The sequence below is a fragment of the Erpetoichthys calabaricus genome, chromosome 13, assembly GCF_900747795.2.
Source record: "Erpetoichthys calabaricus chromosome 13, fErpCal1.3, whole genome shotgun sequence".
Lineage (NCBI taxonomy): Eukaryota > Metazoa > Chordata > Cladistia > Polypteriformes > Polypteridae > Erpetoichthys > Erpetoichthys calabaricus.
The window spans coordinates 84,027,989-84,044,394 of record NC_041406.2 but is presented as its reverse complement, the minus strand read 5'-3'; the positions used below and the strand labels follow the sequence as shown (position 1 = coordinate 84,044,394).

The 16,406-nt window shown below is 45.6% G+C and overlaps 1 protein-coding gene across 8 annotated transcripts in view; it reads left to right on the top strand.

The window, feature by feature from the left end:
* Positions 1-16,406, top strand: part of kcng2 (potassium voltage-gated channel, subfamily G, member 2) — a 154,759-nt gene that overhangs the window by 49,880 nt on the left and 88,473 nt on the right. For 3 of the 8 annotated variants that reach the window (XM_028817192.2, XM_051935711.1, XM_028817194.2), the window contains exon 2: positions 6,648-7,483. In XM_028817192.2, coding sequence (XP_028673025.1) covers positions 6,701-7,483 — 783 coding nt within the window. In that variant the 5' untranslated portion in view covers positions 6,648-6,700. Of the gene's footprint in view, positions 1-3,493; positions 3,582-6,590; positions 7,484-16,406 lie in introns of those variants that run through there. The other 5 variants (XM_028817189.2, XM_028817191.2, XM_051935709.1 and 2 more) reach the window with 3 other exon arrangements.

Sequence of the window (16,406 nt, the reverse complement as noted above, 5' to 3'; positions counted from 1 at the left end):
GCTTGATACTCCATGGGAGACCACTTCACTCTCGTCATTCATTGTATTCTCCTTTACACATTAATTATCAGCTCATATGTTGTTCGCATCCGTTCATCAGTACAATAACTTTGAAGGAACATTGGGGTGGGAGGAGCTCAGGCCCCCCTGGAGGTCTGAAAGTGGATTGATATACAGAAACAGTTTCTGTGACCAGGTGGGTGATGATTGGGGCTGGCTAGGGGTGAGGGACCCCTTGGAGGTCAGAATGTCCGATGCTATCCAGAAACTTTGGTAAAAAAAATTCTGGTGCATTGTGGGGCGAAGTGTCTGAAGTCATAAAAGTAATTGCAGTGTTCATGAGGCCAGAACAGGGAAGTCCTGGCACAGTGCATGAAGGGGCTACTGGCCCATATTAAGCACTTTATATTATCTTATAAACTGCTCAAAACAATTAAAGGAACACTTTGAAAACACATCAGATCTCAATGGGAAAAATAATCCTGCTGGCTCTCTCTACTGATATGGACTGATATGGTAATGTGTTAGGAACGAAAGGATGGCACATCGTTTGATGGAAATGAAAATGATCAACCTACAGGGGGCTGAATTCAAAGACACCCTGAAAATCAAAGGGAAAAAATGATGCGGCAGGCAGGCTCGTCCATTTTGCAAAAATTTCATTGCAGCAACTCCAAATCATACTCAGTAGTTTGTACGGCCCCCACATGCTCGTAGGCATGCCTGACAACGTCCTAATGAGACGACGGATGGTGTCCTGGGGGATCTCCTCCTAGATCTGGACCAGGGCATCAATGAGCTTCTGGACAGGCTGAGGTGTCAAATGGACTGAAATATAATGTCCCACCCAGGGGTGTTCTATTGGACTGAGGTCAGGCAAGCAGAGCGTGGGGGCAGAGCAGAGCCTGCATACTCTCGCCACATGAGGATGGGCATTGTCGTGCACCAGCGTAGGGTCTGACAATGGGTCCAAGGATTTCATTCTGATACCTAATGGCTGTCCTGCGGTGCCGTTGTCTAGCCTGTAGAGGTCTGTGCATCACTTCATGGATATGCCTCCCCAGATATACCATCACTGACCCACCACCAAACAACAGGCAGCGTAACGTTCTCCATGGCTTCTCCAGACTCTTTCACGTCTGTCACATGTGCTCAGGGTGAACCTACTCTCATCTGTGACAAGCACAGGGCACCAGTGGTGGACCTGCCAATTTTGGTATTCTACAGAAAATGCCAATTGAGTTCCATGGTGCCGAGTGAGCAGTGAGCACAGGGCCCACTAGAGGACGTCGGGCCCTCAGGTCACTCTCATGAAGTCTGTTTCTGATTGTTTGGTCACAGACATTCACACCAGTGGCCTGCCTGCCTGCTGGAGGTCATTTTGTAGGCTCTGGCAGTGCTCATCCTGTTCCTCCTTGCTCAAAAGAGCAGATACCGGTGGGTCCTGCTGATGGGTTAAGGACCTTCTACGAGGGGCCCTGTCCAGCTCTCCTCAAGTAACTGCCTGTCTCATGGAATCTCCTCCATGCCCTTGAGACTGTGCTGGGAGACACAACAAACCTTCTGGCAATGGCACATATTGATGTGCCATCCTGGAGACGTTGGACTACCTGTGCAACCAACCTCTGTAGGGTCCAGGTATGGCCTCATGCTACCAGTAGTGACACTGAGCACAGCCAAATGACAAAACAGATGAGGAGGGAAAAATGTCAGTGGCCTCCACCTGTTAAACCATTCATTCCTGTTTTGGGGGTCGTCTCATTGTTGCCCCTCTAGTGCACGAAAGCAGCTGAAACTGATGAACAAGCCCCTCTGCTACTTAACTGGCCAGATCAATAGCCCACATGTTTCATTGACATGATGCTATACTCAGATTAAAAAGGGTTCCTTTAATTTTTTTTGAGCAGTATATTCTATTATCCATCCATCCATCCATCCATTATCCTAACTACAGGGTCACGGGGGTCTTCTGGAGCCAATCCCAGGGCAGGGTGCCAGTCCACCACATATATTATATTATATTATATTATCTGCGGTGGGCTGGCGCCCTGCTTGGGGTTTGTTTCCTGCCTTGTGCCCTGTGTTGGCTGGGATTGGCTCCAGAAGACCCCCGTGGCCCTGTAGTTAGGATATAACAGGTTGGATAATGGATGGATGGATATTATATTATATTATATTATATTATATTATATTATATTTTATATTATATATTATAGTAGCTGTGGAAACTCATGGTATAAAAAGCCTGAGCCCCTAGAAACTATTGAAATCGTCAGAGGAAAAAAAAATTGAAATGCAGAGTTGGCGTTTTTTTTTTTTTTTTTTGCGGACATGCTGGCCCCCCTTGTCTATCAGCGGCTATGCGAGTTTCTCTCTCCTCGGAGGTTTTGTTTTGCCGATGTGCTTGCCTCGCTTGTGTATTACCGGCTAAGCGAGTTTCTACTTCGTCTGCAGTTTCACTTTGGTGACAGACTTGCTTTCTTTCAGCTTCATGCTGTAGCCTTGCACTTCTTCCTTCTTCCAACTTGTTAACTCGGCCCGCCTTGCCGGCTTTTTAAGCTTCATGCTGTAGCCTCGTACTTGTGACAGATGGACACACTTTCATGTGTAGATGTTTATATGTAAGATTATATTACAGTATATGAATTAGCCACAGTACCTATCAAAGACATGGAGTAGAATCATTTAAAAATATTTGCTATCTCCCCCCAGTCAACTTTTGATTGCTTTGAAGCAATAAGGTTGGGAGTGCCCCCCGTGACGCTCCAAACACACCTCACTTCACACCTCATGACTCTTCTAAGTTGCCTCCCTGACCACAATGAAGCAATAAGTGTTAAAGAGGGGGGGAGGGGGGGTGTCCCCCGGGGGTGTCCCCCGTGGACTCCCAAACACTCCTCACTTTTCACGTCCCATACTTTGCATAAAGCTTGCAGTTCCTGTTGTGCAGCCGTAACACAACACGCGAAAGTGGCCAGGGAGCAGAAATGGCCCAGGGGGTCTCCATTGAACAGGAAGTCTTTTGGTTCCCTTTGGCAATGCCTGGCATTTCTTACCTGCATGGCTGTGTTATTTCTCCAAAGGGAGATCTTACCGGTTGCCTTTTTTTCACTTGTAATGAAACACTAACTGTGCTTTTTGTTTTTATTTCCCATAATCCATCAGCGGGTGGCACGGTGGCGCAGTGGTAGCGCTGCTGCCTGTGCAGTAAGGAGACCCGGGTTCGCTTCACGGGTCCTCCCTGCGTGGAGTTTGCATGTTCTCCCCGTGTCTGCGTGGGTTTCCTCCCACAGTCCAAAGACATGCAGGTTAGGTCGATTGGCAATTCTAAATTGGCCCTAGTGTGTGCTTGGTGTGTGTGTGTCCTGCGGTGGGTTGGTGTCCTGCCCAGGATTGGTTCCTGTCTTGTGCCCTGTGTTGGTTGGGATTGGCTCCAGCAGACCCCCGTGACCCTGTGTTCAGATTCAGCGGGTTGGAAACTGGATGGATAATCTATCATCCCCCAATTTCAAGCTTAAAATCCCACATTGCTGTTGGATTGTGTCAAGAATGGAATGAGAAAGGCTTGCTGTGTTTGCTCGGTGAGATGTAAAGGCAACAGAAAAAAATCCAAAAATCAAAGAAGGAAATATTTTTAAGAAATATTATGCAAATGAAAGGTTATTTTATGAAGTCCCTTACATTGTAAACTCTTAAGTGGTCCACGTGCACGTCGGTGGTCTCCAGTCTTCACAAACCAGAAAGGCTCATTAAAGGAGAGTAATCACGAGTGACTCCATATAATAATAATGCATTTTATTTATAGGGGCACTTTACATTAGCAGTAAATCTCAAAGTGCAACATAAAAAGTTTAAACAAAGGCAAGATAAAAACAGAGCTAAAACAACAATAATTATAGTATTCTTGTTAATAAGCTTTCCTAAATAGAAAAGTCTTTAGCTGTTTTTTAAATATGCATTTTAATATATGCATTACAGGCACGTTAAGTGCCACTTTTCTCTTTGGTCATTGTCACTTTCCACGCACAGAAAATCCCGTTTTTGTGAAGGACTGTCAGTGCTTGAGTTAGAAGTGCTGAATGCTTAACAGACACACCAGGACCAAAAAAATGCCAAAAATATTATTAATAAAGCATACAAAGACACGTTACCCACAAACACACACACTTAGTAGCCCTTGGACTATTAATCTACATTTGAATATTTACTGATTTTTAATATTTGTATTCACAGTCTAATTTTTGTGTAATTTGACAGCCCTAGTCAAGGGCCTGCATAGGAAGCCTCCGCTTTACCACACTGGCAGTGCCCAGAGCGTCTCTTTCCACCACTTCTTCTGCTCTCCATTCTTTTGTGTGATTGAGCAACATATGCATTTCTTAAAAAAACAAATGGCAATTAGAATAAATGGCTAATTACGACAATCTGTTTAATGTCTACTTCTGAAGGTTTTATTTAATTCCTTAGTATTAAGCTCACTCATTATTGAGGTAATCATGGCTTGTCATCAGGCCTTGCAGTGGCCGCCTCAGCAGTGCTGACTGCGTTCCAGTCCGGCAATCAGGAATCCCAGCAGCTGTTCTTGGTTTTGTTTTTCTTTTTTTCTTATATTAAAGTGCCACGTTTTTACTATTAAACTTTCATTCTTCCATTAGAGTGTGCATTGGAGGTGCCTGCTTATGTTCTGCTTCTGCTGTTCCACCCTGAAGGCACTCACATTCACAACTACAGTGGAACCTCGGTTTGCGAGCATAATTCGTTCTGGAAACGTGCTTGCAGTCCAAAGCACTCGTATACCAAAGTGAGTTTCCCCCTAAGAAATAATGGAAACTCAGATGATTTGTTCCACAACCCAAAACTATTCATATAAAAATGATTAATACAAAATATAAAGTAAAAATACATAAAACAAATTAACCTGCACTTTACCTTTGAAAAGAATCATGGCTGATGTGAGTGAGTTTCTAAACTCTTGTGGGATTCCACCCAACGGGACGACACGCGGAAGAGCGTCCCAAAGCAATCGCAGTCTCCCAGCACTGTAGCAGTTTGCCGTAAAAGCGAATCCGAAAAGATTGCGGACATGCTATAAGCGCCTGCCGTCGATGAGTGATACAAGGAACATTATAAATGCGCAGGGCCCTGCCTGACTGCTGTGTCTGTGTATAGGAGAGCAGCAGATCCCGCTACAATAAATAACCGCACTGTTGCTGTTTCAAGCTGAATAAAGCTGGTGTTGCTAAAGTACTGAGACTCAGCTTTGTGTTTTAGGGTGCAAGACGGGGACTTGCACGTCACAGCACACGTGTGCGCGCACACACACACACACACACACACACACACACACACACACGCGAGCGTACGTGTGCGCACAAACATACACACACATGCGAGCGTGCGCACAAACATACACGCGAGCGAGTGAGCGAGCGCGCGTGCACACACACACACACACACACACACAATGCTAATGCTGCAGTAAACAGTATACGCTCGTACGGATGTTGACTATATGAGTGAGGCACGGCGACTCAGACGGAGAATAGGAGACGATTGCCCACAATCCCGCAGCGAGAGAGAGAGAAGAGCCATCAGCTCAGTTGTGATCACATGATGCTCAGCAGACAAAGCGTATACATACTACTCGTACTGCAAGACCTCGCTCGTTTAAAAAAAATTTTTGCTCGTCTTGCAAAACTCGTAAACCAAGTTACTCGCAAACCGAGGTTCCACTGTACTCCCTGCCGGACAATGCAGAGTCACCTGATCACACCAACCCACCTGTCACTGCACCGTGGGAGGGCGCTGTCTCTCTCTCTCTCTACACACATACTGTAGAAGACCAGCCTGACCCAGACCGACACACAGACTCAAGTCCAAAAGCACACACGTTTATTCTTGTTATACAGCACAACACGATCACAATAAACTCGCACGACTCAGTCCTTTTACCACTCTCTTTTCTTCTGCCGCCTCCTCCACTCCTCTCTCGCAAGCTCCGCCCTCTTCCACAGCGACTCCAGCTCTCGGAGTGGTGGCTGCTGGCTCCTTTTATAACCCACCCGGAAGTGCTCCAGGTGTTTGACTAATCTGATGAAAGGACCCCTCTACCTGACGATTCCTGTGCTCCTCCATCAGCGATGACTTTACCTTAGGCAGGCAAAACAACTTGGCAGGTGGGTCGTGGCACCAAAGTACCACATTTGAGTACCGAGAAGAGAAACGGAATAGGGGAGGGTTAGTAACAGATTATAACTGCCATATTACTTATGTTTTAATGCTAATGACTAACAACAGAGATGCAGACTGTGCAGTTAATCAGCAGCTCTAGTCAGGGTGTGCTAAACTGAAGTCGTGAGTCTTTGGCTGGGATTTGAAAGCTGAGACTGAAGGGGCATCTCTGACTGTAGTCCACTCACTTCCCTTAGCCCATCAGACATCTTGGCAATAGTCCCACCTTCATGTTGTCTTCTTTCTATGGATGTTCAGTGTTTCATACCATGGATGGCTTTGTGAAAGGTGCTCTAGAGTCTTAACGTCTCTTATCACGTTGAGCAGTCTCCTTATTGGTGTTTTCTGTTCTCTTACAGATAACACTTTTTTCTTTCTCTCTTTCATTTCGAATGAACATCTCCCGATGAATTCAGCACTCAGCACATTTCCAGAAGGCGTGACAGCAGGAAAGAAAACGGTAGCCCAAATGTATCAGGAAATGGCCCTCCTAACGAGCAGCACAGAGCGCCCCTTCACCACCACCACCACCACCGCCGCCACCTTCTCTTTCAACCATCTGGAGAACCCGCATGAGATTCGCACCAAAAAGGGCATCTTCTACAAAAAGGCCAAAGCCGTCCGTCCAAGGGAGGATTGCTATCATATATCAAACTTAAGCGACAACAGGACCACATGTGTCATAATCAACGTTGGCGGGATTAAGTACAGGATTCCTTGGACTACCCTGGATGAGTTTCCACTGACCAGGCTCGGGAAGTTAAAAACGTGCAACAATTATGAGGAGATAATGGACGTTTGTGATGACTACGACGTCAGCTGCAATGAGTTTTTTTTTGACCGCAACCCTAGTGCCTTCAGAACCATCATGACCTTCCTTGCAGCGGGGAAGCTTAGACTTCTCCGAGAGATGTGCGCGCTCTCCTTTCGGGAGGAGCTGCTCTACTGGGGCGTTGAGGAGGAGAACCTGGAGTGGTGTTGCCTTCGCAAGTTGCGCCAGAGGGAGGACGAGTACGCGGAGGCTCGGCGGCTAGAAGAAGACACCTTCCCGGTTGTGGAGGAGCCACCCGTTGCCTTTCAGGATGAGGTGCACATGAGCGGCTGCAGGAGGAGACTCAGGGACATGGTGGAGAATCCGCATTCAGGGATCCCTGGGAAAATTTTTGCATGCCTCTCCATCATCTTTGTGGCCATTACGGCAGTGACGCTGTGCATCAGTACGATGCCAGATCTCCGAGAAGAAGAAGAAAAGGTAAGAGCTTGTGGTCTGCGGTCAGAATGGGGTGGCTGGGGAGGCCAAATCCAAAGGGAGGGAATGCAGTGTAGAGGAATAACTTTATCTGGCTATCCTATAAGTCTGTGCATAGTGTCATGCTAGAGTTCTGAAATTGTGTAACCCTTCTCTTTCATCAACATCTGGTGCTTAGCTAGCGATACCCATTTGTTTATTGATTTTTTAATGTTTGTCCTGTTTCACTACTACACGGGCAGAGCTCTAGGGGCCAGCTAGTGCGTGTATATGTTACAACCAAAACCCAAAATCGGCCAAAGTGGGAAGTATCTGGCCAAATCAGGAAATAGCCAATGTCGCTGTAAATTGACCAGCCAATGTCCGATCTTTTCCTTGATTTTGGGATTTGGCCAGCCAGTTTGTAAAATAGCATGGGGCGATCAGCCAAAGTCGGAAGAAAAAAGGCATTAGCAACGATTTGTTGCGCGCTTAGTAGTGCAATTGCATCGAGTGTAGCCTTGGCCGCCAGTCAGTGATTGGGAAGACGCGACGGTTCGTAGTGATTTTTTCTTCTGTGCCTACAGATTGCAGTGTGAGCAGTTTCTCGTGCAGAATGGAAAACTCACTTCTGAAAGTGCATCTGAATTTTTAAGCCTCTTCGCACCTTGAGCGGACAGTCTTACATTAACACATCGAATTTTGGCCAGGGAGTTCTCGCCACTTCGCGAAATGACCGGCCAAAGTAGCATATACACTGGTCATTTCTAGTAATTCGGACTTTGGCCACACCTCTCTGCCAAAATGAGAAATGGCCGCTCAATTTGGGATCTGGCAGAACTTCAGGTTTTGGCCGTAATATATATATATATATAGTTAAATGCCAGTGTTGGCTTATTTCTCTCTCTTAGATGACTGGTCATCAGTTGCCTCCTAGGACCCCTGAATCTTTACTTTCAGATCGCCATTCACATTGACATGGCATACAAGGTGTGTTTTGTGCTTATCCACATGAAGAGGTGTTCTCTACTTGGCAAACTTTGTCTGTGGCACCTGGCAGGCCCTTCACCTGTCCCATGCCACTGTGCCCCCCACATAAGATTTAAAGTCCAACAGATCTTTAGTGCATTAAAGGTGCATGAGTCCCTCAATGCCTGGGGTCCCCACTTCGGCCACCCCGTTGTGCATGTAATGGCCTTCCAAAGCCTCTGCCATGCACCCTTACCTGAATGGTTGATGCCCTCTCATGACTGTAGTCAGCTCACTTCCCTTAGCCCATCAGACATCATCAGACATATAAATAATAGTAAAAAGACAAAAGGCAGAAGATAAAGGGTCTGAGGCACCCAAAGGCAAATCCTGTATATCGAGGTACTCAAAAGGAGTAAAAGAAAACACGTGGTACTACACAAAGTTATGATGTCATCAATTCTCAGGTTGGTCTATCTTAAGATGGCGTCGTTTCCCTTTATGAGGAATTCTGGGAGGAAGAGGCAAGTCCAGGTGGGTTGACCCCAGAAGTGACATCAGAGTTTGAAAGGGGTCAATTGTTCTTTCTGCAGAGGGAGAAGAAGAAGAAGAAGAGAGAGCATTATTAGACAGTGCCCCCTCGTGTCTTGGCAGTAAATCACACTCACTTAAACCCTTAGGTTGCTCCATAAGCACGTGCATGTGACAATTATATATGTATGTATGTGTGTGTGTGTATATATATATATATATATAATATTATTATTATTATAATAATATATTTATATATATTATAACTAGCTGTGTAAGCCTGTGTTATAAAAAGCCCGGGGTCCTAGAAGCTATTGAAATCATCAGATGAAATGTAGAGATGTCACCTCCACACATCAGCATTTATTTATATATAAATAAATATTGAAGCGAAGGTCTGTGATACGGTTTACATACTTGTAGTTGGAGATCCACAAAGGGAGAGAATGAATCACGTATCATAAAGTAGTTTTTATTCCTGAGCTTTCAGCTCCTGCCAGGAGCCGGCATCAGAGGGTAATGATTGGACATACAAGAATCAAAGGCAATATATATATATATATATATATATATATATATATATATCAAAATGAGGGGGGGGGGGGTTTGGGATGGGTAGGTGAGTGTGTGTGGTGTGGGGGGGGGGTAATGAGGTGGGGGTTAGGAAGGTGTTAGTCGTAAAGTTTTACATCTTCATGATAAATAAAACTTTACAGGCAACACCTTCCTAACCCCATATATATAATATATATATATATATATAATATATATACAGTATTTTTGTTCTGTAATAGACCTATCTGAAGCAAGGCTTATTAAAAACCATTTCTCTAACAAATATAGAACGATGGGCAAAGATAGGTTTACTGTTGTGAGTATGCAAAATACAAGAGTTTAATCTATTATTATTTACTTATTAATATATGTATTATTTATTTGTATTATTGGTCTTATTATTAAGGAGTACTTGAGTGTAGCAGTCATATCCTGCCATGCATTTTCCATATGAACACATGTTTGTACATTTATTAAAAATCCATTCATCCATTATCCAACCCACTATATCCTAACTACAGGGTCACGAGGGTCTGCTGGAGCCAATCCCAGCCAACACATATCACAAGGCAGGAAAAAAACCCTGGGCAGGGCACCAGCCCACCGCAGGGCGCGCACACACACGCACACACACGCATACACACCAAGCACACACTAGGGACAATTTAGGATCGCCAATGCATGTCTTTGGACTGTGGGAGAAAACCCACGCAGACACGGGGAGAACATGCAAACTCCATGCAGGGAGGACCCGGGAAGTGAACCCTGGTCTCCTTACTGCAAGGCAGCAGCGCTACCCACTGCGCCACCGTGCTGCCCTTTATTAAAAATCTGGGCTGAAATTTCTCACTCTGAGACATACTAGACCCCTAATTCAGTACTTTGCAGAAGCCCCTTTGGCAGCATTCACAGCGGAGTCTTCTTGGCTACGTCTCTACAAGCTTTACATACCTGGAGGGAGAGACTTCAGTTTGAGTGGTCACAGGCTGAGCTCTTTGACTGCCCCCCTGACTGGCTGAGATGACGTACTGTAAAAGTAGTTTATGACTGAAACCCACTGGTAAAGTGGTGTAATGTGACGGGGTCTTAAGTTCACTCTTGTCTTGGTCATGTGAGAGTGGCGTATCTGTGTATTCCATATGGGAAACTTATTATGGTCTTTGACAAAATGAAGGCAGATATTCAGCTTTATGAAAGACCTCAGTGTAGGGGCTTATCTTCAAAGGAAGATGCGGCTCACACTTAATGAAAATTCATTAATGAAGGCACAGTTGCCTGTGATACATCGACCAGCTGTAGGAAGGAAAAGGAGCCTTTAAAAGAAAAGAGCAAAAATGAGACGTACGTAGTGAGAGAGAATGACAGAAAGTGATAAAGTCAGTAAAATACCAAAAAGCAGGGGATCCTGCCAGGTAATGCCAGCCTGAATGTTGATTTCCCTTGGGTTCACAGTCAGTAGCTTCTTTCCTCCATTTCTGTATATTTTCTTGATCTGATTTTTTTTTTTTTTTTTCCGGGGGGGGGGGTGTCAATAAAAGTTCTCTCTCCAATGTTCTTTCATGTGTTCATCTTTTGAATTTTCATCAAGTTTTGATGTCAAATCCTTAATGCACCATTGCTGCGGGATACTCGCTCCATAATCGGGCTTATCCCCCCTCATCCTCCACCTTGAAACACAGGAAGTGAATGGCAGATTTAAAATGTGAGGAGCACCGCAGACGTGTTTAACAGGTTGCACCGACAGGCTTCTTGCCTGGTAGAATTCGAAGCAAGTTGGGAACTTTGTGATAATTAGTTGTAGACTGTCGTTATCGAATATGTTTAAGCCATACCTTTTATTTAAAACAAAAACAACAAATTCTGAAGTGAGATGATGAGCGGGACTGCATAGGACGTCTCTTGGACCGTGTCCGGGAAGTGAATTTATTCAAGTTTTCCTTCTGAGGATCTGTAGAGGGGGCGGCACGGTGGCGCAGTGGGTAGCGCTGCTGCCTCGCAGTTGGGAGATCTGGGGACCTGGGTTCGATTCCCGGGTCCTCCCTGCGTGGAGTTTGCATGTTCTCCCCGTGTCTGCGTGGGTTTCCTCCCACATTCCAAAGACATGCAGGTTAGGTGGATTGGCAATTCTAAATTGGCCCTAGTGTGTGCTTGGTGTGTGGGTGTGTTTGTGTGTGTCCTGCGGTGGGTTGGCACCCTGCCCGGGATTGGTCCCTGCCTTGTGCCCTGTGTTGGCTGGGATTGGCTCCTGCAGCCCCCGTGACCCTGTGTTCGGATTCAGCGGGTTGGAAAATGGATGGATGGATGGATCTGTAGAGGAAGGAGACAAGGTGTTAGTGCGCACGGCCGAACCTCGATCCGGCGTAGTCGAGCCCATTGTCCGCCTCCCAAACGTCTGTGTCTGTCAACACTTTTCTCTTTGTGTATCTTTTCAGTGTCTTTTGAATATTATTTAATAACTAGACATTAAGCCCGTTACAATAACGGGCGCTAGAACAGTAGTCCATAAACATTAGTAGGAACAGTCTATATTAAATGGCAAGGGATCTTTTACCGCATTAAATTTTTTCCGTAAAATGCCTGTAATTTTCTCTGGCTTTGCTGTCTGTAATATGCGTTTAATTTTCTGTCACAACAGTGGGCAATCAGCAGATTCTCCCCAGCAACTGATGTAATGTGCGCGAAAATAAATCTACTTTTACTTTACTGGGCCAAGCTTCTTAATCGCAAATCTGACATCCTCAGAGTGAACACTTGCACAACAATGGGGAAGCTGGTCTCCGCGTCTCGAGTACCCGATTGGATTTTTCGTGTTTTCTGTTTTAGGTCTTACCTCATTTACCGAAATCCGATTGGATCTTCCGCGCGATATTTTATAGGCCCCGCCCTCTTTGTGACGCGTCAGGCGGCCTTTGAAGCATCGCACCGTGCCCTGCACATGGGTACTTCACCAGAAGACACACACACACACACACACACTGGACGCACACAGGGGTTTTATTAAAGAGGATAGGTTTTTTTATATTTGGTTATTTCGTAGTGAATATTGTTTTGTTATTTAATTATTTTGTGTTGTTTTTATGATTATTAATTATTTGCTGCTTCTTTGGATTCTGGCCCTTGACCCCCCTCGACCCAGCAGCCCCCTGCAGGTCCCACTTTATTAAACATCTCTCTACCGTTTCAGGAGGTTAACCTGCGTTTTCAGTGCCTTTGAGATGTAACATAATTCCTAGTGGCCCTGGTACAGAGAGCTCATTTCTGTGCTCCGCTCCCTAATTTCTAATGTGCCACCCTATGATTATGGCGCCAGCTGCAGTGTTTCCCATTGACAGCAATGTAAACTGTTGTAAGCACACAAAGTTAATTAGGTGTGGAAAGACGGCGTTGCCTAATATTTGGTGAGAATTACCCGTGCAGAAAGCACACATTGCAGCTCTGCGAATATGCAGTTTCAATTTTGTGAAACAGGAGGTATTTGATGTGTGAGATAATCTTAGTCTAGTCAGTTAAAGATTGTAAATCGGCTCTAATATTCATTCCATTTTCTATGCTTGGTTTGACGTGATTATTTGGTCGAGGGAACACAACGATTCAAGGACAGAGGGATCTCTCTTTCTTAAACTGTGGCGGATGTGCCCCCCTCAGCATCTGTTAACACCAGAATGGAGTGACTTGCAGAGATAAATGATGGCTCACGTAAAAGTAGCCCCACTTACCGTATGAAGCCACCGCTCGGGTTTTAGCAGCAGCAAGTGGGGTCTGTTGAAGCCGGTGGGACATCTCGTGAATGTGGCCAGTTTATTTCAATTGTGGAACTCCTTGACGTTGACAAGCAAAGAGGTTAAGGCCAGTGGAATATCCCGGTGTGAGCACTCCGGCCAAACGCACTCTTCTGTAATTGGTGAAAATGGGGTTTTCCAGTGGCACGAGGATGAATTTTTGCACAATTGTTTGTGATTTGGTGTCTTATGAATCTCACGTCCAAAGCAGACGCCTCCATCTGGGGATGGTTGGTTTTTATTGGACCCTGGCCGGGAAAGGCGGGGTCAATTGGCCTCGTTAGGTATCTTTTCATGAAAGGAGGTGATATTGTTAGCAACAGCGCCCTCTGGAGTTCTGGGCTGTTATCACAATAGCAATGATAAACCTGGAAGGTGATCCTCTAACACGCATGCGCGATGAGGTGTGTTTAATTTTTCACATGGATGTGTATAGCCGCATATTATCAGCATAACAATGAAAACGAACATTGTAGCGGTGAAAGTAAGGTAAATGCGCTGTCGGAGTTCTCCTTTAGCCCGACTGGCAACGATGATTGCTTTTCTACAATACTTGTGGGGTGCAGACCCGAGTTTGTGTCCCAGGAAATCCCACGTGTTGTGATGGGAACCTGCTTATAGTACTGCTGTGACCCGGACCACCTGATTAGCTGCTGCCAATTAAATAACCTGGTTAAGATGACACCAGCAGTTTTGTTACAATTATCAAGTCCAGACACTGAGCCCCCAAAGTCCACACACACAGGTCCGGGTTCAAAGCACGGATTTATTGAGCAGTGTACCTTCAACAGGCATCATTTCACACTGCATAATACTTTTTCTTTTGTCTCCTTCTCTCTTCCACTCCTGCCAGTTGAGTGTTGTCCGTCTCCTCTCCCGAATCCGACTCCCCGGGTGAAGTGGTGGGCTTCCTTTTAAGCCTCAACTCAGAAGTACTTGAAGTCCCAACAGGTTGTCTCTAGAAAGCACTTCTGGGTCAGATAGAGACTGAGGCTTTACTTCTTGACAGCTCCCCATGGCACCCAACAATGCAGGCTTATTGGACCACAACTCCCATAGTGCCTTGCAGGTTTCCACACCAGGGTTTGCCATAAGGGATGCTGCCACCCAATGTATGGAGGTACAGTCCATCCGGAAAGTATTCACAGCGCATCACTTTTTCCACATTTTGTTGTGTTACAGCCTTATTCCAAAATGGATTAAATTCATTTTTTTCCTCAGAATTCTACACACAACACCCCATAATGACAACGTGAAATTACTTGAGGTTTTTGCAAATTTAATAAAAATAAAAAAATTGAGAAAGCACATGTCCATAAGTATTCACACCCTTTGCCATGAAGCTCAAAATTGAGCTCAGGTGTCATCCTGTTTCCCCTGATCATCCTTGAGATGTTTCTGCAGCTTCATTGGAGTCCACCTGTGGTAAATTCAGTTGACTGGACATGATTTGGAAAGGCACACACCTGTCTATAGAAGGTCCCACAGTTGACAGTTCATGTCAGAGCACAAACCAAGCATGAAGTCAAAGGAATTGTCTGTAGACCTCCCAGACAGGATTGTCTCGAGGCACAAATCTGGGGAAGGTTACAGAAAAATTTCTGCTGCTTTGAAGGTCTCAGTGAGCACAGTGGCCCCCATCATCCATAAGTGGAAGAAGTTTGAAACCACCAGGACTCTTTCTAGAGCTGGCCGGCCATCTAAACTGAGCGATTGGGGGAGAAGGGCCTTAGTCAGGGAGGTGACCAAGAACCCGATGGTCACTCTGTTAGAGCTCCAGAGGTCCTCTGTGGAGAGAGGAGAACCTTCCAGAAGGACAACCATCTCTGCAGCAATCCACCAATCAGGCCTGTATGGTAGAGTGGCCAGACAGAAGCCACTCCTTAGTAAAAGGCACATGGCAGCCCGCCTGGAGTTTGCCAAAAGGCACCTGAAGGACTCTCAGACCATGAGAAAGAAAATTCTCTGGTCTGATGAGACAAAGATTGAACTCTTTGGTGTGAATGCCAGGCGTCACGTTTGGAGGAAACCAGGCACCGCTCATCACCAGGCCAATACCATCCCTACAGTGAAGCATGGTGGTGGCAGCATCATGCTGTGGGGATGTTTTTCAGCGGCAGGGACTGGGAGACTAGTCAGGATAAAGGGAAAGATGACTGCAGCAATGTACAGAGACATCCTGGATGAAAACCTGCTCCAGAGCGCTCTTGACCTCAGACTGGGGTGACGGTTCATCTTTCAGCAGGACAACGACCCTAAGCACACAGCCAAGATATCAAAGGAGTGGCTTCAGGACAACTCTGTGAATGTCCTTGAGTGGCCCAGCCAGAGCCCAGACTTGAATCCGATTGAACATCTCTGGAGAAATCTTAAAATGGCTGTGCACCAACGCTTCCCATCCAACCTGATGGAGCTTGAGAGGTGCTGCAAAGAGGAATGGGCCAAACTGGCCAAGGATAGGTGTGCCAAGCTTGTGGCATCATATTCAGAAAGACTTGAGGCTGGAATTGCTGCCAAAGGTGCATCGACAAAGTATTGAGCAAAGGCTGTGAATACTTATGTACATGGGATTTCTCAGTTTTTTTATTTTTAATAAATTTGCAAAAACCTCAAGTAATCTTTTTCACGTTGTCATTATGGGGTGTTGTGTGTAGAATTCTGAGGGAAAAAAAATGAATTTAATCCATTTTGGAATAAGGCTGTAACATAACAAAATGTGGAAAAAGTGATGCGCTGTGAATACTTTCTGGATGCATTGTACAACCTGCATGTGAGAGGCACTCTCCCATTGTCCCATATATGTGGTCTTCCGACCGGGAAAGAGTCTGTTACTTTATCTCAGTTGGGCTGCTCCATCCATTTTGTCCTTTGGCATCTCGGCTGGGCATGTGATTCCCATCCGCTGCTGTTGGGATGCCAGTGTGGTTGCTCTTCCCTTCTGTTTAATTTATTATGATGGCCGCCCAACTAGGTAAGGGAAGGTAGTCCTTCTTAGCTGGGATGCCAGTCCATCTGTTACACAACATTACAAGAAAATAATAATTCAGACTGGTGCAGGAGAGTTGCACCAGGGAGCCATTGCAGCAGCAACCCTGGATTGGATGCCAGTCCAT